Source organism: Scyliorhinus torazame, chromosome 30 (assembly GCF_047496885.1).
Source record: "Scyliorhinus torazame isolate Kashiwa2021f chromosome 30, sScyTor2.1, whole genome shotgun sequence".
NCBI classification, from domain to species: domain Eukaryota; kingdom Metazoa; phylum Chordata; class Chondrichthyes; order Carcharhiniformes; family Scyliorhinidae; genus Scyliorhinus; species Scyliorhinus torazame.
In genome coordinates, this window is record NC_092736.1 from 30,175,818 (window position 1) to 30,197,362 (window position 21,545).

Sequence of the window (21,545 nt, forward strand, 5' to 3'; positions counted from 1 at the left end):
TAGGAGGAACTTCTTCACCCAAAGGGTTGTGAATCTATGGAATTCCTTGCCCAGTGAAGCAGTTGAGGCTCTTTCATTAAATGTTTTTAAGATAAAGATAGATAGTTTTTTGAAGAATAAAGGGATTAAGGGTTATGGTGTTCGGGCCGGAAAGTGGAGCTGAGTCCACAAAAGATCAGCCATGATCTCATTGAATGGTGGAGCAGGCTCGAGGGGCCAGGTGGCCTACTCCTGCTCCTAGTTCTTATGTTCTTATGTATGGAACGATCTGTCCGGACCGTACGCAGAACAATACCTTTCACTGTACCTCGGTGCGCGTGACAATGAATCAAATCCAATCCACCCTATCCCAATGAGGGGCAATTTAGCGCGGCCAATCCACCTAACCTGCCCATCTTTAGGCTGTGGGGGGAAACCGGAGCACCCGGAGGAAACCCACGCAGAAACGGGGAGATTGTGCAAACTCCACACAGTTACCCCAGGTCGAAATCGAACCCAGGTCCCAGGTATTGTCACTGGGCTAGTTTTTTTTCCTTTATTCGTTTATGGGACGTAGGCATTTATTGAACCCAGATGAGTTTTTACAACAATCGACACTCTTTTAATTGCAGCATTTTAATTGAATTCAAATTTCACCATCTGCCATGGGGGGGATTTGAGCCCAGATCCCCAGAGCATTAACCTGGGTTTCTGCATTACTATCACTCTACCACTGCCCCCACAGGGAGGTATTCGTAATCCCGAGACCCAGAGTAATGTCAAGGTTCAAATCCTACCTCAGCAGAGGGTGAAATTAGAGATTTTAAAACATCTGGAATTAAAAGTCTAATGATGCCCATGAAGCTATTGTCAATTGTTGTAAAAAGCCATCTGGTTCCCTGATGTCCTTTAGGGAACGGACTCTGTCTAGGAAGGATGTGGAAGCATTGGAAAGGGTGCAGAGGAGATTTACCAGGATGTTGCCTGGTATGAAGGGAAGATCTTATGAGGAAAGGCTGAGGGACTTGAGGCTGTTTTCGTTAGAGAGAAGAAGGTTAAGAGGTGACTTAATTGAGGCATACAAGATGATCAGAGGATTGGATAGGGTGGACAGTGAGAGCCTTTTTCCTCGGATGGTGATGTCTAGCACGAGGGGACATAGCTTTAAATTGAGGGGAGATAGATATAGGACAGATGTCAGAGGTAGGTTCTTTACTCAGAGAGTAGTAAGGGCGTGGAATGCCCTGCCTGCAACAGTAGTGGACTCGCCAACACTAAGGGCATTCAAATGGTCATTGGATAAACATATGGACGATAAGGGAATAGTGTAGATGGGCTTTAGATTGGTTTCACAGGTCGGCGCAACATCGAGGGCCGAAGGGCCCGTACTGCGCTGTAATGTTCTATGTTCTATATTCTATCATCATCTGGTCTGACCTACATGTGACTCCAGACCCACAGCAATGTGGCTGACTCTTAAATTAGGGATGGGCAATAACTGTAGGTCTAGTCAGCAAGACGCACCTTGGTGTCATACCTGTGTGACTGGAAAGGGAGTGTTAAGATGTCTGACCTGACTCATTCTGAGTCAAACCCAATCATTTTGTCATCATTGGTGTGGGCTGGGGGGCATGGTGGGGAGCAGTGGGCTTTTGCTGATATGGGAACAGGCAATGATGCACTGCGAGGTTACAGCTATCAGGAAAGAGACTGGGACCCTTTCCTCCAGGAAGGTGAGGGGTGAGCGAACACTTTAACACGGTGAAGGTGTCTGATAGGGTAGATGTGGGAACAAAATTTTCCCCACCAAATCTAGAGATCGTAAATGTAAGATAGTCACGAGCAATCATCTGGGAATTCAGGAGAAACGTCTTTGAGAGTGATTAGTGTACAGAACAATGATGAGGCCGGATGGTCAATTGTATACACTGTAAAGACCAACAAGAGGGGAATGTGGGATTGACTGTATATCTGCTCCTGTCAGCTGTGGTCCTAAAACGCAGAGGGCCATTATTATATACGAGTTCTGCAACCTCTGATTTTGGCGGGGTGGGGGGGCGAGTTGCAGTGTCTTGGAGGAAACCCGAAAGATACTCTGGAGTGCCCCTGTTGGAGCTTATGGGGCAGCACATTGGCGCAGTGGTCAGCACTGCTGCATCACAGCGCCAGGGACCCAGGTTCGATTCCAGCCTCGGGTGACTGTCTGTGCGGAGTCTGCACGTTCTCCCTGTGGCTGCGAGGGTTTCCCCCGGGTGCTCCAGTTTCCTCCCACAGTCCATAGATGTGCAAGTTAGGTGGGGTGATAGGATTATAGGGATAAGGTGGGGGACTGTGCCCAGGACGGGAGTAGCGATGAGGGGGCCTTTCTCAGGTTGGAGGGCATTAACCAGTGCAGTGCCACAGGGATCAGTGCTGGGACCGCAGCATATATTCATTATTTGGAGGAAGGAACAGAGTGCACTATGGCCAAATTTGCTGATGATACAACCTGCCTTCCCTCCCACCTTTGTGAGGAGGATAGAAACAGTTGAGAGAGAGAAACTGACAGGTTAAGTGAGTGGGCAGAAAAATTTGCAAATGGAATTAAACACGAGAAAATGTGACGTTGTTCATTTTGGAAGAATGAGGTCGATGATTATTACTGAAATGGAGAGAGACTGCAGGAAGGTGTAGCACACAGAGGCACTTGGACGTCCTTGTTTTTTTTTTTTAATTTTATTTTTCTTATATTATTATTTTTTTTTTAAATTTTGAGTATCCAATTCATTTTTTCCAAATTTAGGGGCAATTTAGAGTGGCCAATCCACGTGCCTGCACATGTTTGGGTTGTGGGGGCGAAACCCACGTAGACATGGGGAGAATGTGCAAACTTCACACGGACAGTGACCCAGAGCCGGGATCGAACCTGGGACCTCAGCGCCGTGAGGCAGCTGTGCTAACCACTAGGCCACCGTGCTGCCCATTGGGGGGGGTCGTCCTTGTTCATGAAACCCAGAAAGCTAGCATACAGAGGTAAATGGTAACAGGAAAGGCAAATGGAATTCTGGCTCTTACCTCAAGGGAGCTGGAGTATAGAAGTAACGAGGTGTTGCTGCAACTATACAAGGGTCGAGTGCGGCCACATTTAGAGTGTGGTGTACAGTTTTGGTTCCCTTATTTAAGGAAAGATGTATCATTGGAGGCCGTACAGAGGAGGTTTACTAGGATGATCCTGGGAATGGAGGGATTACCATATGAGGAAAGATTAATCAGGTTGGGTCTGTGCTCCTTGGAGTTCAGAAGGATGAGAGGTGATATGATTGGAACATGTAACATTCTTAAGGGGTCAGACAGGGTAAGTGCTGGGAGGATGTTTCCACTCATGGGAAAGTGCAGGACCAGAGGGCAGAGTCATTTAAGGCAGATTTGAAGAAGGATTTATTCTTGGAGTGGTGAATCTTTGGCATTCTCTAACCCAGGAAGCTGTGAGGGTCGAGTCCTTGAACATTTTCAAGGCCGAGATGGATAGGTTTTTAATCCGTTTGGGAATTAAGAGTTACGGGGATAAGGCAGGAAATTGGACTTAGTAAGTGTCAGCCATGGTCTTATTAAATGATAGCGCAGGCTCGAAGGGCTGAATAGCCTCCTCCTGTTCCTATTTCCGATGGTCTTATGGACTCTGAAACAGTCAAAAGAACAAAATAATTGAAATCTCTTCTACTTCTGGGTAACCATTATAAACACGTGGACCGATCCCCGATAGGAAGCCCCCCTCACCCCGACACCCATGACGGCACTTCCATGACTTTCCCCCCACCACTCTGACCCCCCCATGGATTTCCTCCTGCAGGCTCACAACCTCTCCCTGACCCGTCCCCCTTTGACACATGACTGGACTCCTCCACCCCCCCGACCTCCAACCCCCCCACCCCCCGTCCCCCGGCCTGCAACTTCCCCCCCCCCCCCCCCCCTCCCCCCCCCCCCCCCCGCACAGGGCTAAATAGCTGGCTTTTAAAGCAGACCAAGGCAGGCCAGCAGCACGGTTCAATTCCTGTACCAGCCTCCCCGAACAGGCGCCGGAATGTGGCGACTGGGGGCTTTTCACAGTAATTTCATTTGAAGCCTCCTTGTGACAATAAGCGATTTTCATTTCATTTTCATTTCATTTCCTTTCCCCACCCCTCTGATCTCTGGCCCAACTCGTACTCCCGCAACCTCTGACCCCGCAACCTAATGCTTAAATGTCGCTCAGTAGGGTGCAGTGCTCTGCCTGTGAGATGTGGGAGATCTGTGATTCTTCCAGCGTTCTGGTCGATTACGTCTGCAGGAAGTGTAACCAATGACTGCTCCTCACAGATCACATGGTTCAGTTGGAGGAGCAGTTGGATATGCTTAGGAGCGTGCAGGTGGCGGAAAGCGTCATAGATAGGAGTTATGGAGACGTTCATATCCAAGGTGCAGGCAGACAGATGGGTGACCGCTAGAAAGGACAGGCAGTCAGTGCAGGAATCCTTTGTGGTTGTCCCCCTCTCGAACTAGTATACTATTTTGGATACTGTTGGGGGGATAGCCTATCAGGGGAAAAGAGCAGCAGCCAGAGCAGTGGCACCACAACTGGACCTGTTTTACAGCAGGGGAGGGTAAAGTGCAGGAGAGCGATAGTTATGTGGGAATCTATAGTAAGGGGCACAGATAGTGCTTCTGTGGACGTGAAAAAGACTCCAGGATTGTGTGTTGCCTCCCTGGTGCCAGGGTCAAGGATGTCTCTGAACGAACACAGGACATTCTGAAGGGGGAGGGTGAACAGCCAGAGGTCGTAGTACACATTGGTACTAACCACATAGGCAGGATGAGTGATGAGGTCCTGAAAAGGAGTTCAGGGAGTTAGGCAATAAACTAAGCAGAACTTCTAGGGTTGTAATCTCAGGATTACTCCCTGTGCCATGTGTCAGTGAGGCTAGAAATAGGAGGATAGTACAGCTAAATATGTGGCTAAACTGCTTGTGTAGGATGGAGGGTTTCAGATTTCTGGACCATTGGGATCTCTTCCGGGGCAGGTGGGACCTGTACAAGAAGGACGGGTTGCATCTAAACTGGAGTGGCACCAATATCCTGGCTGGGAGGTTTGCTAGAGTAACTCGGGAGGATTTAAGCTAGTAGGGCATGCGGGGTCGGAACCAGAGCGCTAGTGTAGAAGGTGTAATAACTGAAGGGGAAATAGAGGATAAAAATAAGAGAACAACATCACCCTGTCTGCTCAAACGCAGTGGTTTGAAGTGTATTTGTTTCAGCGCCAGAAGTATAGCGGGTAAGGCAGATGAACTCAGCGCACTTATTAGTACTTGGAATTACGATGTTGTGGCTATCACAGAAACATGGTTAAAGGAAGGATGGGATTGCCAGCTGAACGTTGGAGGATAGAGATGCTTCAGGAGAGATAGAGGGGGATGTGGAAGGGGTGGGGAAGTAGCATTACTGGTTACGGAAAATATTGTAGCCGTACTGCGGGAGGAGACCTCGGAGGAATCATACAATGAGGCAATCTGGGCTCAGGAACAGGAAGGGGGGAATCACAATGTTGGGCGTTTATTTCAGGCCCCAAAACTGCCAGCGAGAGATAGCGGAGCAGATAGGTAGAGAGACTTTGCAAAGGTGCAAAAGTAACAGGGTTGTTGTGGTCGGAATTTTAACTTCCCCTACATTGACTAGGTCTCCCTTAGCGCTAGGGACTTGGATGGGGCAGAGTTTGTAAGGTGTATCCAGGAAGCCTTCTTGATGCAATATGTAGATAGTCCAACTCGGGAAGGGGCCGTACTGGACCTGGTATTGGGGAATGAGCCTGGGCAGGTGGGTGAGGTTTCAGTAGGGGAACATTTTGGGAGTAGTGACCACAATTCCGTAAGTTTTAGGGTACTTTTGGAGAGGGATGAGGGTAACCCTCACGTTATGGTGCTAAACTGGGGAAAGGCAAATTACGATAACATGAGGCAGGAATTGAAGAATTTGGATTGGGTGCGGCTGTTGGATAGGAAATCAACATCGGACATGTGGGAGTCTTTCAAGCGATAGTTGATTGGGATTCAGGAAAGTCATGTTCATAGAAGTTACAGTGCAGAAGGAGGCCATTCGTCCCATCGAGTCTGCACCAGCTCTTGGAAAGTGCACCCTACCCAAGCCCACACCTCCACTCCATCCCTGTAACCCAGTAACCCCACCCAACACTAAGGACACTTTTGGACACTAAGGACAATTTAGCATGGCCAATCCACCCAACCTGCACATCTTTGGACTGTGGGAGGAAACCGGAGCACCCGGAGGAAACCCACGCACACACGGGGAGAGTGTGCAGATCCGCACAGACAGTGACCCAAGCCAGGAATCGAACCTGGGATCCTGGAGCTGTGAAGAAATTGTGCTAACCGCTATGCTACCGTACTGCCCAAAGGCCTGACACTCCTGAGAGAACAAAGGATAAGTATGGGAAGTTTAGGGAGCCTTGGATAACGAGGGATATTGTGAACCTCGTCAAAAAGAAAAATGAGGCTTTTGTACAGTCTAGAAGGGTGGGGAACACTAGAAACCCTTGAGGAGTATAAAGAAAATAGGAAGATACTTAAGCGGGAAATTAGGAGGGCTAGGAGGGGTCATGAAAAGTCCTTGGAAAGTAGGATTAAGGTGAATCCCAAAGCTTTGTATTCATATGTAAAACACAAGAGGGTGGCCAGGGAAAGGAGTGGACCACTTAAGGACAGTGGGAGGAATCTATGTGTTGAGCCAGAGGAAATGGGCGAGGTACTAAATGAGTACTTTGCATCAGTGTTCACCAAAGAAAAGGACTTTGTGGAAGGTGATTCTTGGGTATGGTGTGTGGACAGTCTAGGTTATGTTGACATAAGGGGAGTAGAGACAACCCCGGTAACTATAGACCAGTGAGCCTTACTTCTGTTGTGGGCAAAGTCTTGGAAAGGTTGATAAGAGATAGGATGTATAGTCATCTGGGAAGGAATAATTTGATTAGAGATAGTCAACACGGTTTTGAGAAGGGTAGGTCGTGCCTCACAAACCTTATTGAGCTCTTTGAGAAGGTGACCAAACAGGTGGATGAGGGTAAAGCAGTTGATGTGGTGTATATGGATTTCAGTAAAGCGTTTGATAAGGTTCCCCACGGTAGGCTATTGCAGAAATTACAGAGGCATGAGATTCAGGGTGATTTAGTAGTTTGGATCAGAAATTGGCTAGCTGGAAGAAGACAAAGGGTGGTGGTTGATGGGAAATGTTCAGACTAGAGTCCAGTTACTAGTGGTGTACCACAAGGATCTGTTTTGGGGCCACTGCTGTTTGTCATTTTTATAAATGACCTGGAGGAGGGCGTAGAAGGATGGGTGAGTAAATTTGCAGATGACACTAAAGTCAGTGGAGTTGTGGACAGTGCGAAAGGATGTTACAAGTTACAGAGGGACATAGATAAGCTGCAGCATTGGGCTGAGAGGTGGTAAATGGAGTTTAATGCAGGAAAGTGTGAGGTGATTCATTTTGGGAGGAATAACAGGAAGACAGAGTACTGGGCTAATGGTAAGATTCTTGGCAGTGTGGATGAGCAGCGAGATCTCGGTGTCCATGTAAATAGATCCCTGAAAGTTGCCACCCAGGTTGAGGGGGTTGTTAAGAAGGCATACAGTGTGTTAGCTTTTATTGGTAGAGGGATTGAGTTTCGGAGCCATGAGATCATGTTGCAGCTGTACAAAACTCTGGTGCGGCAGCATTTGGAGTAGTGCGTGCAGTTCTGGTCGCCGCATTATAGGAAGGACGTGGAAGCATTGGAAAGGGTGCAGAGGAGATTTACCAGGATGTTGCCTGATATGGAGGGAAGATCTTATGAGTGAAGGCTGAGGGACTTGAGGTTATTTTCTTCAGAAAGAAGAAGGTTAAGAGGTGACTTAATTGAGGCATACAAGATGATCAGAGGATTGGTTGGGTGGACAGTGAGAGCCTTTTTCCTCGGATGGTGATGTCTAGCACCAGGGACATAGCTTTAAATTGAGGGGAGATAGATATAGGACAGATGTCAGAGGTAGGTTCTTTACTCAGAGAGTAGTAAGGGCGTGGAATGCCCTGCCTGCAATAGTAGTGGACTCGCCAACACTAAGGGCATTCAAATGGTCATTGGATAGACATATGGACGATAATGGAATAGTGTCGATGGGCTTTAGCGTGGTTTCACAGGTCGGCGCAACATCGAGGGCCGAAGGGCCCGTACTGCGCTGCAATGTTCTATATCCTATGTAAAAGGAGGAGGTATTGGGTCTGTTAAAAGGTATTAAGGTAGGTAAGCCTCCTGGGCCAGATGGGATTTACCCCAGAATACTGAGGGAAGCAAGGGCGGAAATTGCTGGGGCCTTGACTGACATTTTCATTGGCTGCAGGTGAGATCCCAGAGGACTGGAGAATAGCTAATGTGGTACCGCTGCTTATGTAAGGTAACAGGGATAATCCTGGAAACTATAGGTCAGTGAGCCTCATGTCGGTAGTAGGTAAATTATTGGAGAGAATTCTCAGGGATCGGATTAATACCCATTTGGAAACAAATGGACTCATTAGCGATGGACAGCATAGTTTTGTGAAGGGGAGGTCGTGCCTCACTAACTTGATCGAGTTTTTGGAGGAGGTGGCAAAGATGAGGCGAGGGCAGTGGATGCTGTTTACATGGACTTCAGTAAAGCCTTTGACAAGGTGCCTTATGGCAGACTGGTACTAAAGGTGAAGTCACACGGGATCAGAGGTGAGGTTGTAAGATGGATACAGAATTGGCTTGGTCACAGAAGGCAGAGGGTAGCAGTAGAAGGGTGTTTTTCTGAATGGAAGGTTGTGACTAGAGGTGTTCCACAGGGAGCTGTGCTGGACCCTCTGTTGTTTATAGTGTACATAAACAATTTGGAGGAAAATGTAGCTGGTCTGATTAGTAAGTTCGGGGATGACACCAAGGTTTGTGGAGTGTCAGATAGTGTTGAGGATTGTCAGAGGATACAGCAGGACATAGATAGGTTGGAGACTTGGGCAGAGAAATGGCAAATGGAGTTTAATCTGGACAAATGTGAGGTAATGCATTTTGGTAGGTCTAACATAGACGGGAAATATACCGTAAATGGCTAAACTCTTAGGAAGATAGAAAGTCAGAGAGATCTGGGCGTGCAGGTCCACGGATCTTTGAAGGTGGCAACATAAGTGGACAAGGTAGTCAAGAAAGCATACGGAATGTTTTCCTTCATTGGACAGGGCATCGAGTATAAAAAGTGGCAAGTCATGCTGCAGTTGTATAGAACCTTGGTAAGGCCGCACTTGGAATATTGCGCACAATTCTGGTCGCCATACTACCAGAAGGGTGTGAAGGATTTGGAGAGGGTGCAGAGGAGGTTTACCAGGATGTTGCCTGGTCTGGAGGGTGTTAGCTCTGTGGTGAGGCTGAATAGACTTGGTCTGTTTTCATTAGAAAGATGGAGGTTGAGGGCTGACCAGATAGAGGTCTACAAGATTATGAGGGGCATGGATAGAGTGGATGGGCAGGCACTCTTTCCCAGGGTGGAGGGGTCAGTCACCAGGGGGCATAGGTTTAAGGTCCGTGGGGCAAAGTTTAGAGGAGATGTGCGAGGCAGGTTTTTTACACAGAGGGTGGTGAGTGTCTGGAACGCGTTGCCAGGGGAGGTTGTGGAAGCAGATACATTAACGGCGTTCAAAAGGCATCTTGACAAACACATGGATAGGACGGGTATAGCGGGATACGGTACAAGGAAGTGCTGAGGGTTTGGGCAAAGGTTGGTATCATGACCAGTACAGACCTGGAGGGCCGAAGGGCCTATTCCTGTGCTGCATTGTTCTTTGTTCTCAAGGGCACATATAGATGGGCAATAAATGCTGGCCTGTGACCTCACATGCTATGAAAGAATAAAGTAATTCCAGACATATTTCCAACCAGTTTGAGTGCTTCTTATGTTGTTATTGAAATACCCTTCCGTCTTTGGTTTCTGAAGTATTTTTATACATTTCCTATCTCACAGAAATTGGATAAAAATGATGACGAACCTCTGACTCACCAAGTATTGTCTCAGATTATATTTTCATTGATTTACCACTGAAATTCAACAACAAACAATCCTTGGCAATGTTGCAGAATTCATTTCCTCGAATGATATCCGGGGTTGAAGGACTTCTGTGAGCGGGAGACAGTGGTGAAGGTTGGACCGTTGAGATTAGGGCAGTGAAGGGTCCGGTGGGATTCAAAGCATGTGCTGAAAATTGTGAGGGATTTTGATGGATCAACGTGAATGGAGGAAGAAGAATCTGTCGTCAGAGGTCCCAAATTTGAGATAATTGTTAAAAGAATCAAAGGGGTGAGGGGAGAGAAATGGTTTTGCACGTGTGGAATGCACTAACTATGTGGAAACAGATTCAATAAGAACCTGGAAGTGGTTAGCGCGGCTGCCTCACAGCACCAGGGACCCGGGTTCAATTCCAGCCTTGCGTCGATGTTTTGACGTTCTCCCGTGTCTGTGTGGGTTTCCTCCGGGTGCTCCGGTTTCCTCCCACAGTCCAAAGATGTACAGGTTAGGTGCATTGGCCATGATAAATTGTCCCTTTGTGTCCAAAGGTGAGCACAGTAAGAAGTTTTACAACACCAGGTTAAAGTCCAACAGGTTTATTTCGATATCACTAGCTTTCGGAGCGCAGTTCCTTCCACATTCACCTGAGGAAGGAGCAGCGCTCTGAAAGCTAGTGATATCGAAACAAACCTGTTGGACTTTAACCTGGTGTTGTAAAACTTCTTACTGTGCTCACCCCAGTCCAACGCCGGCATCTCCACATCAAAATGTGCAGGTTAGGTGGATTGGCCATGCTGAATTGCCCCTTAGTGTCCAATGGTTAGTTGGGGTTATGGGGATAGGGTGGGGGAGTGGGCCTAGGCGGGGTGCTCTGCTAGAGGGCCAGCGCAGACTCGAAGGGCCGAATGGCCTCCTTCGGCATTGTGGGGATTCTAGGATTTTATGAAGAAATGCCAGCCCTGGTTCCTTAGTGTCCCAAAGGTGTGTAGGTTAGGTGATGGGTACAGGGCAGGGGAGTGGGCCTAGGTAGGCTGCTCTTTCAGAGGGGCGGTGCAGACTCGATGGGCCGAATGGCCTCCTTCTGCACAGTAGGGATTCTATGGAATTTGATACGCCAGAGTATGTGAACAAGGAGCTGGAGTTGACCATTCGGCCCCTCTAGCCTGCTCCACCATTTTTAAGATCATGGCTGATCTGATAGTACCTGCAAATCAGCATCCTGCCGACCCCTAATAACCTATCACCCCCCTTGTTTTGCAAGAATCTATCCACCTCTGCTTTAAACATATTCAAAGATTCTGCTTCCATCGTCTTTCGAGGAAGAGACTCCCAAAGACTCACAACCCACAGAGTGAACGATTTCCCCGCATCTGAGGCACAAGAGGAAACGTCCTCTCCACATCCATGCAGTCAACGCCCCTCTCGATTCTTCCATGTTTCAGTCAATAAACACTTCAAAGGGAAGATAAAGAGTAGGGTGGTCACTGAAGCAGCAGCAAGTGCCGTACCTTCCCACTGGCGGGATCTTCCGGCCCCGTGGCGGACACCCCCAACCCCTGGCGCGTTCCCCGGTGGTGGAGGGTGCGGGGCACGCGAAACCCCGTAGCAGGACTGGAAGTCGGGGGCTGGGACTCTCCAGGAATCGGCGGGGCGGGCCGTACCGGTGCCAAGGAGTGGGGTGACCCACTCCGGTGTCGGGCAGCCCAGAAGGGCCTCAGCCGGCCGGCGCGAGTTGGCGCGTGCGCAGGGGGTTTCTCTTCCGCGCCGGCCATGGCGGAGCTTTCGCAGGCTGGCGCGGGGGGGGGGGGAAAGGGTGCCCGCGCGGCGCGGGTCCGCCCACGGATCCGTGGGCCCCGATCGCGGGCCAGGCCACTGTGGGGGGCCCACCGCCAACGGCCCCCGACCGGCGCGACCCCCGCCCAAAATCCGGCGCTGGAGAATTCGGCGGCCGGCGGCGGGGCGGGATTGACGACCCGGCCGGGGGGGGGGGTTGGAGAATCCCGCCCCTGGCCTCTGGCTAATTTGAGGCCTACCTCTACTGCCAGTAAACGAGCCTCAAGGTTGGAGTCGGTGGGAGGGCGCGGTGGAGGTGGGGGGGTGGGGGTGGGGGTGGGGGGTTGAAGCGGGCGGAGGCGGGGGGGGGGGGGGTGGAATCCCGCTCTAGTCTGCGGATTTAAAATCCCTGCTCTCTCGATGCTTTTGAAAAGTAGTTTTCATCCAAGTGTTGTTTCCAAGGTGACTGTTTCCCCACAAATAATAAACGCAAACTGATGTTGTTTCATTTGGAGCTGACCTTCAATTTACATTGCAATCAGCAAGTGCCAGGATTTGATGCTCATGACCTTGCGTTGGCCTGATCCCCTGAGCTATCCACACAGTAGCTGTCTATGCTTAAGTGTAAGTGCATGGCGCTAAACTGTTTTATTTTTACGGTGCGTAAGCATCAAGTTGAGGTCAGTCCAGTAAATATTGTACCTTCTCAACGCGGTTTTCTATCCTCTTACCTTTTGAACGTTCAGCCTTGGGGGCTGACTATGCGATGGTGCGCTGGTCCGCTTCTGTGACCAGGCTTGAGGCAGACATCCATCCCTCACTTGCTACCCAAGCGGAGGATTGATAATGGTCACATTCACAGGAGGTGGCACGGGGGCACAGTGGTTAGCCCTGTTGCTTCACAGCTCCCGGATCGCAGGTTCGATTCCCGGCTTGGGCTGTCAGTGCGGAGTCTGCACGTTCTCCCCGTGTCTGCGTGGGTTTCCTCCGGGTGCTCCGGTTTCCTCCCCCAAGTCCAAAGATGTGCAGGTTAGGTGGATTGGCCGCGATAAATTGCCCTTAGCGTCCATAAAGGTTAGTTGGGGTTACGGGGATAGGGTGGAGGTGTGGGTTTAAGTAGGGTGCTCTTTCCAAGGGCTGGTGCAGACTCAATGGGCCGAATGGTGTCCTTCTGCACTGTAAATTCTATGATTCTAGATCATAATGCTATTCTTCTGTGCTGGCTATCGTGTTCATTAATAATAAGAAATTGGACCAATTGATTTGATTCCAATCCTTGGCTTCCAATCACGATGATTAGCATTTCTTTCGAATGACGTTTTTTTTGTCCTTTGTATTTACCGGTAAAACCATGTCCTTTGTATCTTTACAGATATAATTCAAGCGCAATGCAAATTTACTTCGACAGAAGAATACTCAACCACGCTTCGTGATGGAAGCACCATTTATGTTGGCGGAAAGGAAATTCTTTATGAAATAAACCTTGGAAAACCTTGCATTCTGGTAAGCATAGGGTGTGATAGAAACAGCCTGATCCTAAAATATTAATAGTATGCAACACCATGAGCGTTATTCGTAAAATGACAGATGAACTGTCGGCAATCTATGGAGGATCAGGCATGGTCCAGTCCGATATTGCCATGTTGTGAATGGAAACTAACCAAGGATAATTGTTTTGTGATCCATTGACCTTGCTTGCATGCATTGAGCACATTGCTGGAAACTTGGCTTGCTCTGGGGAAGGGGTTTTTGAAAGATAGATTATTTAACAGATGGACGTTAATGTTAAAAGGAATTCAGCACAGCGCCTCACAGCAGACTTATGAGAAAAGGTACAGCTCATGAAATTGAAAAGGACAATAGCAACATGGATACCAAATAGTCTGAGTGACAGGAAGCAGAGAGTAACGGTCGACGGATATTTTGGGGGCTGGAGGAAGGTCAGTAGTGGAGTTCCCGAGGGATCAGTATTGGGGATCTTGGCCGGGATTCTCCGGTAACTGGCGGGGCGGGACGTACCGGCGCCAAGGAGTGGCGTGAACCACTCCGGCGTCGAGCCGCCCAGAAGGTGCGGAATCCTCCGCACCTTCGGGGGCTAGGCCGGCGCCGAAGGGTCTCCGCAGGCCGGCGCGAGTTGGCGCATGCGCCGGAGCGCCAGCGTGTTCTGGCGCATGCGCAGGGGGTTTCTTCTCCGCTATGGCCATGGTGGAGCTTTACGCAGGCTGGCACAGAGGGAAAGAGTGCCCCCGCGGCACAGGCCAGCCTGCAGTTCGGTGGGCCCTGATCGCAGGCCAGGCCACCGTGGAGGCCCCTCCTGGGGCCGGATCCCCCCCCCCCCCGTGCCTCCCAGAGGACTCCGCAGGCCGCTCTCGGAGCCAGGTCCCACCGGTACGGACCTGGTATAATCCACGGCGGCGGGGCTGGCCGAAAACGGGCGGCCGCTCGGCCCATCGGGGACCGGAGAATCGCCGGGAGGGCCACTGCCAACGGCCAAAAACCCGGCGCCGGAGAATTCGGCAGCCGGCGTCGGAGCGGCGGGATTCACGACGCCCCCCGGCGATTCTCCGACCCGGCGGGGGGTCGGAATATCCCGCCCCTTGCTCTTCCTGATATATATCCATGATCGAGAACTTGGTGTGCGGGGTTGGTTCCAAAATTTGAGGATGATACAAAACTTGGAAGTATTGTAATCTGTGAGGACAACAGTGTGGAACTTCAATTGGACATAGATAAATTGATGGAGTGGGGCAGAGAGGTGGCAGGTGAAGTTCAATGCGGTGAAGTGTGAGATGATGCATTTTGGTAGGAAGAACATGGAGAGATTGTATAAAATAAGAGGTAAAATTCGTAGATGGGGTGCAGGAGCAGAGGGACCTGAGGGTAAATGTCCAAAGATCACTGAAGGTGACAGGACAGGTGGAGAGAGCAGTTAATAAAACTGATAGTATCCTGGGCTTTATTAATAGGAGCATAGATTATAAGAGGAGGTTATGCTGAATTTATACAAGACACTAGTTAGCCCTCAGCTGGAGTGTTGTGTACAGTTCTGGGCCACACTATAGGAAGGATGTGAACACATTGGAGAGAGCGCAGCAGAGGTTTACAAGGACGGTTCCAGGGATGAGAAACTTCAGTGATGAGGAGAGATTGGAGAGGTTGGGGCTGTTCCCCTTGGAGAGAAGACGACTGAGAGGAGATTTGATAGAGATGTTCAAAATCATCAGGGGGCTGGACAGAGTAGATTGGGCAAACCTGTTCCCGCTCGTATGGGGAGGGGGAGGAGTATTGTCACTGGACTAGTAAACCAGGGCCCCAGGTTCAAATCCCACCACTGCAGATGGGAAATCGAACTTGAAAAATACCAGCTCAAGGTAAAGGGAATAGCTTTGAGCAGATGCTATTGAGAGGGGACCATCGAAGCACATAGCAAGGACCAACAGGCACAGATTAAAGAATTGTGCCTCATTGCAATTAACATAGAAAAAATGAAGGTGAAATATGTGAATTAAAATGAACTCTGCGAGGTAAGGGAAGAATTCAGGAGCTTCCAAAAGTACATGGTCAGGCGGAAGAGCCATCAAGCTGAGTTAGAAAAACTTGGACTCTCCATACACGACCCAATTGAGAGAGGACCTTCTCAGGGAACATCAAATACAATGTGGGCGAAGGAGGTTAATGATCAATCCTATTGCAGATCACGGTTGGCTGCTGGACAAATGGAATCAGTGCATAAAAGGCAAGGGTGGGAAAGCATCAAATAGTGATCGATGACCTGAATAATCTTTTGCGGAGGGCGTGATCAGTTGCAAAACTCTGGGAGACATTAAGAGATGTTCCAATGGGAGAATCTGCTGGAAGGATAAAAATGAAAATTGCTTATTGTCACAAGTAGGCTTCAAATGAAGTTACTGTGAAAAGCCCCTAGTCGCCACATTCCGGCGCCTGTTCGGGGAGGCTGGTACGGGAAGTGAGTTGGATGGGTTGAATGGCCCTACGTAAGGAGGCACGTACCTGCATTGTAAGCAGACCGGCGGTGGTAGACTAGGCTGATGCCTGGATGAAAGGGTTGGTTGCGGCTGTTGGGACTATACTCAGTGGAGTTTAGGAGTGTTTTGGGGTGATTGGGGGCTTGGCAGTGTGGAGGATGTTTCCTCTTGTTGGGGGATATGGAGCTAGGGGGTGCAGTTTAAAAATAAGGAGTCCCTCATTTAAGACAGAGATGCAAAAGGATTGCCTCGCTCAGAGGACGGTTAGTCTTTGTATTCTCTCCCGCAGTGAGTATTCATGGTTGAGTTAAACAGGGTTTTGATTGTCGAGGGGGTCGAGGGTTATGGAGATGGACAGGAAACTGGAGTTGAGGCCATAATCCGACCAACAGTGGGGCCTTAGTGACTGGCCGAGGAGGTTCAAGGGGCCGAATGGCCGACCTCCAAGCTCGCATGATCATCGCTATTCGGAGCGCGGAGTACTTCTGCTCCCCATTCAGCCATCTCTGCTGGCCGCTGTGGTCGTTGCTATCACGGGGGGGAACTGAACTCGGAGTTATGTCCAGAGAATGCTGGAATTGCTCAGAAGGTCTGGCAGCATCTGTGGGAAGGGAGGATTCATATTTCGAGTCAATGATCGACCTTCTGAACTCAAAATGCACAGATTATTTTGGATTCCTTAACTTCTTCTTTTCTCATGTCTGGGAAATTCAATTTTAGATCTGATGAGAACTACAGTCCCACTTGTAGGGGAGGCCCCATATGTGTCAACTAACATTCTCCCTTTTTTGGTTTGATTATTTTTACATTACCAGATTTTAAAAAAGAAACACGGTAAAAAAAGAAAGGGGCAAAGATGGGAAAATACAGCAAGACTGAATTGTGTCCACAAGTGACTCACTGGGAAGCGTGGAGAGGAGATTCACCAGGACGTTGCCTGCACGGGAGAGTTTTAGCTATGAAGAGATGTTGGATAGACTGGGATTGTTTTCCTTGAAGCAGAGGAGACTGAGGGGGGTCATGATTGAGATGTATAAAATTGAGGGGCACAGATAGAGTAGACAGGAAGAAACTTTTTCCCTTGGTCGAGGGACCAATGACCAGGGGGCAGAGATTTAAGGTGAGGGGCAAGAGGTTTAGAGGGGATGTAACGAAAAACTTTTTCACCCAGAGAGTATAGAACATAGAACATTACAGCGCAGTACAAAATATGTAACATAGAAATGAAATGAAAATCGCTTATTGTCACAAGTAGGCTTCAAATGAAGTTACTGTGAAAAGCCCCTCGTCGCCACATTCCGGCGCCTGTTCGGGGAGGCTGGTACGGGAATCGAACCGTGCTGCTGGCCTGCCACGGTCTGCTTTCAAAGCCAGCGATTTAGCCCTGTGCTAAACCAGCCCCAGCATCAAGTAGTGGGAGACTGGAGCTTGCTGCCTGAAAGGGTGGTCGAGGCAGAGACCCTCACAACATTTGGATTTGTACTTACGATGCCAAGACAGACAAGGCTATGGGCCAAATGCTGGAAAATGGCATTAGAATAGTTAGGTGGTTGTTTTTGTCCAGCACAGACGTGGTGGGCCGAAGGGCCTGTTCTGTGCTGCAGGTCTCTATTAGAGCACATTTTGAAGGAAGACTTTCAGAAGGCTCGTCACCAAACTCAGCACGGATAGTAAATCAAACCCGAATCCTCACTCCTGACCAAAATTATTTATTTTTCTGTCCTGCCTCGAGGATATCGTGGGTAGCACAGTGGCTAGCACAGTTGCTTCACAGCTCCAGGGTCCCAGGTTCGATTCCCGGCTTGGGTCACTGACTGTGCGGAGTCTGCACATCCTCCCCGTGTCTGCGTGGGTTTCCTCCGGGTGCTCCGGTTTCCTCCCACAGTCCAAAGATGTGCAGGTTAGGTGGATTGGCCGTGATAAATTGCCCTCAGTGCCCAAAAAGGTTAGGTGGGGTTATTGGGTTACAGGGATAACAGAGATAGGGTGGAAGTGCGGGGCTTATGTGGGGTGCTCTTTCCGGGTGCCGGTACAGACTCGATGGGCCGAGTGGCATCCTTCTGCACTGTAAATTCTCTGATATCGAGAATGTGTCTCAGGATACAGCTGTGGCATGTTTCCATTATTCATCACTGCCTATTCTTATTCGCAGTCAGCAGCATTTTTGAAATATATTCAGTTCAAGTTCAATGGAACAAACATTGCCCTTGTGCGGGCTGATAACAAAGAACAAACAATATCTCATCAGACATAGAGCAGACGATAAACAAGATATTAAGGGCAGCACGGTAGCATTGTGGATAGCACAAGTGCTTCACATCTCCAGGGTCCCAGGTTCGATTCCATGCTTGGGTCACTGTCTGTGCGGAGTCTGCACATCCTCCCCGTGTGTGTGTGGGTTTCCTCCGGGTGCTCCGGTTTCCTCCCACAGTCCAAAGATGTGCAGGTTAGGTGGATTGGCCATGCTAAATTGCCCTTAGTGTCCAAAATTGCCCTTCGTGTTGGGTGGGGTTACTGGGTTCTGGGGATAGGGTGGAGGTGTTGACCTTGGGTAGGGTGCTCTTTCCAAGAGCCGGTGCAGACTTGATGGGCCGAATGGCCTCCTTCTGCACTGTAAATTTTATGATATCCTTCATTTGATTTGGCTGCCCGAGGCAGATTTCTGCCCCAATATCTCGACGTTGAAACTGTTGGGTGTGCCAAACATTGTTGTGGGAGGAGTGGGTTTTCGTTTGTGGGACGCTGGCATCCGTACTATTGACTATCACTCGAGGAAAAAGCACCAGGGAAAGTAATGGGGATAAAGTGCTCTGAACCTGATGGTTTTTAAAGAAAGCAGCGGGAGTGGATGCACTGGTAGTAACCTTCCAAGATTCTAGAAGTGTCCCAGAGGATTGGACAACTGCCAATGTAACACCCTTGTTCCAAAAGGGAGGGAGACAAAAGAGAGGTAACTTCGGCGGGTAAGCTCAACATCCGTCATTGGGAAAACATGTAATAGCAGAGCATTTAGAAATCCATAATATAATCAAGCAGAGTCAGCATGGCTTCATGATGGGGAAATCATGCCTGACAAATATGTTAGAATCCTTTTGAGGTGGCAACAAGCAGGATAGATAAAGGGTACACAGTAGATGTAATATATTTGGCCTTCCAAAAAAACTTTTGCTAAGGTACCGCACAAAAGGTTATTTAATAAGAGAAGAGCCCATGGTGTTGGGTTAACATATAATAATAATAATAATTTTTATTGTCACAAGTAGGCTTACATTAACGCTGCAATGAAGTTACTGTGAAAATCCCCCAGTCGCCACACTCCGGCGCCTGTTCAAGTACGCAGGGAGAATTCAGAATGTCCAATTCACCGTACAGATAGTGACCCAAGCCGGCAATCGAACCTGGGACCCTGGCGCTGTGAAGCAACAGTGCTACCCACTGGGCTGCCGTGCCGTCCTATTAGCATGGATAGAGGATTGGCTAAGTAGGAGTTTCTGGGTTCGGGCGGGGGTGTGGGCCTAGGTTGGGTGCTCTTTCAGAGAGTCGGTGCAGCCCCGATGGGCTGAATGGCCTCCTTCTGCACTGTAGGGATTCTATGATTCTGGGATCTCATTGAATGGAGGAGGAAAGTCAATCGGCCAAATGGCCTACTTCAGTTGCTACATCCTCTGGTCTTTATAGCCCTATTTTCAAACAGTTGAATCTGCTAAATGTTCGTTTGGACTTGAAAAAATGTTCCCTGATAAAAATAGTTGATTAAACCAGGCTGAAAACATTGTGTTATTCAGAGTTGGAACATTTGTTTTTGGTCCTGTTATGAAATGAAAATTGCTTATTGTCACAAGTAGGCTTCAAATGAAGTTACTGTGAAAAGCCCCTAGTCGCCACATTCCGGCGCCTGTTCGGGGAGGCTGGTACGGGAATCGAACCGTGCTGCTGGCCTGCCTTGGTCTGCTTTCAAAGCCAGCGATTTAGCCCAGTGTGCTAAACCAGCCCCTGGCCTGAGGCAGCAAGTATTAGTACCACCCGCCTCCCTGCCTCTCGGGACCTGATGAAATGTATCCCAGGACATTGTGGGAGGTTAGGGAGGAAATTGCCAGCCTCCTAGCTGAGATATTTGAATCATCGACAGCCACAGGAGAGGTGCCTGAAGATTGGAGGACAGCAAATGTTGTGCCCTTGTTTAGGAAGGGCTGTAGGGATAAGCCTGGGAACTACAGACCGGTGAGCCTAATGTCTGTGGTGGGTAAGTTGTTGGAAGGTATTCTGAGAAACAGGATCCACAGGCATTTAGAGAGGTAAGGGCTAATTAGGGACAGTCAGCATGGCTTTGTAAGTGGAAAATCAAGTCCACGAATCTGATTGAGTTTTTTGAGGGGGTGACCAAGAAGGTAGATGAGGGCAGTGCGGTCGCATTGTCTACATGGACTTTAGCAAGGCCTTTGACAAGGTACCGCATGGTAGGTTGTTGCAAAAGGTTAAATCTCACGGGATCCAGGGTGAAGTAGCCAATTGGATACAAAATTGGCTGGACGACAGAAGACAAAGGGTGGTTGTGGAGGGTTGTTTTCCAGACTGGAGGCCTGTGACCAGCGGTGTGCCTCAGGGATCGGTGCTGGGTCCACTGTTATTTGTTACATATATTAATGATTTGGATGAGAATGTAGGAGGCATGGTTAGTACGTTTGCAGATAACACCAAGATTAGAAGGTTATCTAGGATTGCAACGGGATCTTCATCAATTGGGCCAGTGGGCCGATGAATGGCAGATGGAGTTTAATTTAGATAAATGTGAGGTGGTGCATTTTGGTCGATCAAATCGGAGTTGGGACATCTTGCTGGAGTTGTACAAGACATTAATATAGCCACACTTGGAATACCGTGTACAGTTCTGGTCACCTTATAATGGAAAGGATATTATTAAACTAGAAAGAGTGCAGAAGAGATTTAAAAGGATGCTACTGGGACTTGATGGTTTGAGTTATACGGCGAGGCTGGATAGACTGGGACCTTTTTCCCTGGAGTGTAGGAATAATCTTATAGAGGTCTATAAAATAATGAGGAGCATTGATAAGGTAGATAGTCAACATCTTTTCCCAAAGGTAGAGGTGTCTAGAACTAGAGGGCAGAGGTTTAAGGTGAGAGGGGAGAGATACAAAAGAGACCAGAGGGAAAATCTTTTCACAGAGGGTGGTGAGTGTCTGGAACGAGCTGCCAGAGGCAGTAGTAGAGGCGGGTATAATTTTGTCTTTTAAAAAGCATTTAGACAGTTATATGGGTATGGTGGTTTATGGGCCAAATATGGGTAATTGGGATTAGCTTAGTGATAGGAACTGAGCGGCATTGATACGTTTCCATGCTGTAAACATCTATGACTCTGTGACTCTCACACCCCAACCGTCAGTGGCCCATCCCCAAACAGAACCTCTAACAAAAGCAAAAACAGAGCCAGAATGAAGAGCTCGTCAGTGTTTCTTTTTGAATGAAATACAACAACACATTCTGTTTGCGTGGCGGAGCAGGCTTGAGGGGCTGAATGGCCCACTCCGCCTATTTCCTGTGTAAACCACAACACCCTCCTTCCATCATTTGAAATTGAGTTAAATTCTCAAGAGCATAATCTGGATGATAAAGTTCGAAACGTAATCTAGGGAAATGTTGGTGGGACTGCTTTAAGTTATGCGAAAGTTATTCAGATGGCTATTTCAACTTATTAATTGCAAGTTAATATTGCAGT

The 21,545-nt window shown here is 48.8% G+C and overlaps 1 protein-coding gene across 1 annotated transcript in view; it reads left to right on the forward strand.

Annotated features, from left to right (window-relative positions):
* Positions 1–21,545, forward strand: part of LOC140404483 (semaphorin-7A-like) — a 74,421-nt gene that overhangs the window by 4,674 nt on the left and 48,202 nt on the right. The window contains exon 2 of the mRNA XM_072493091.1: positions 13,198–13,328. Coding sequence (XP_072349192.1) covers positions 13,198–13,328 — 131 coding nt within the window. The remainder of the gene's footprint in view (positions 1–13,197; positions 13,329–21,545) is intronic.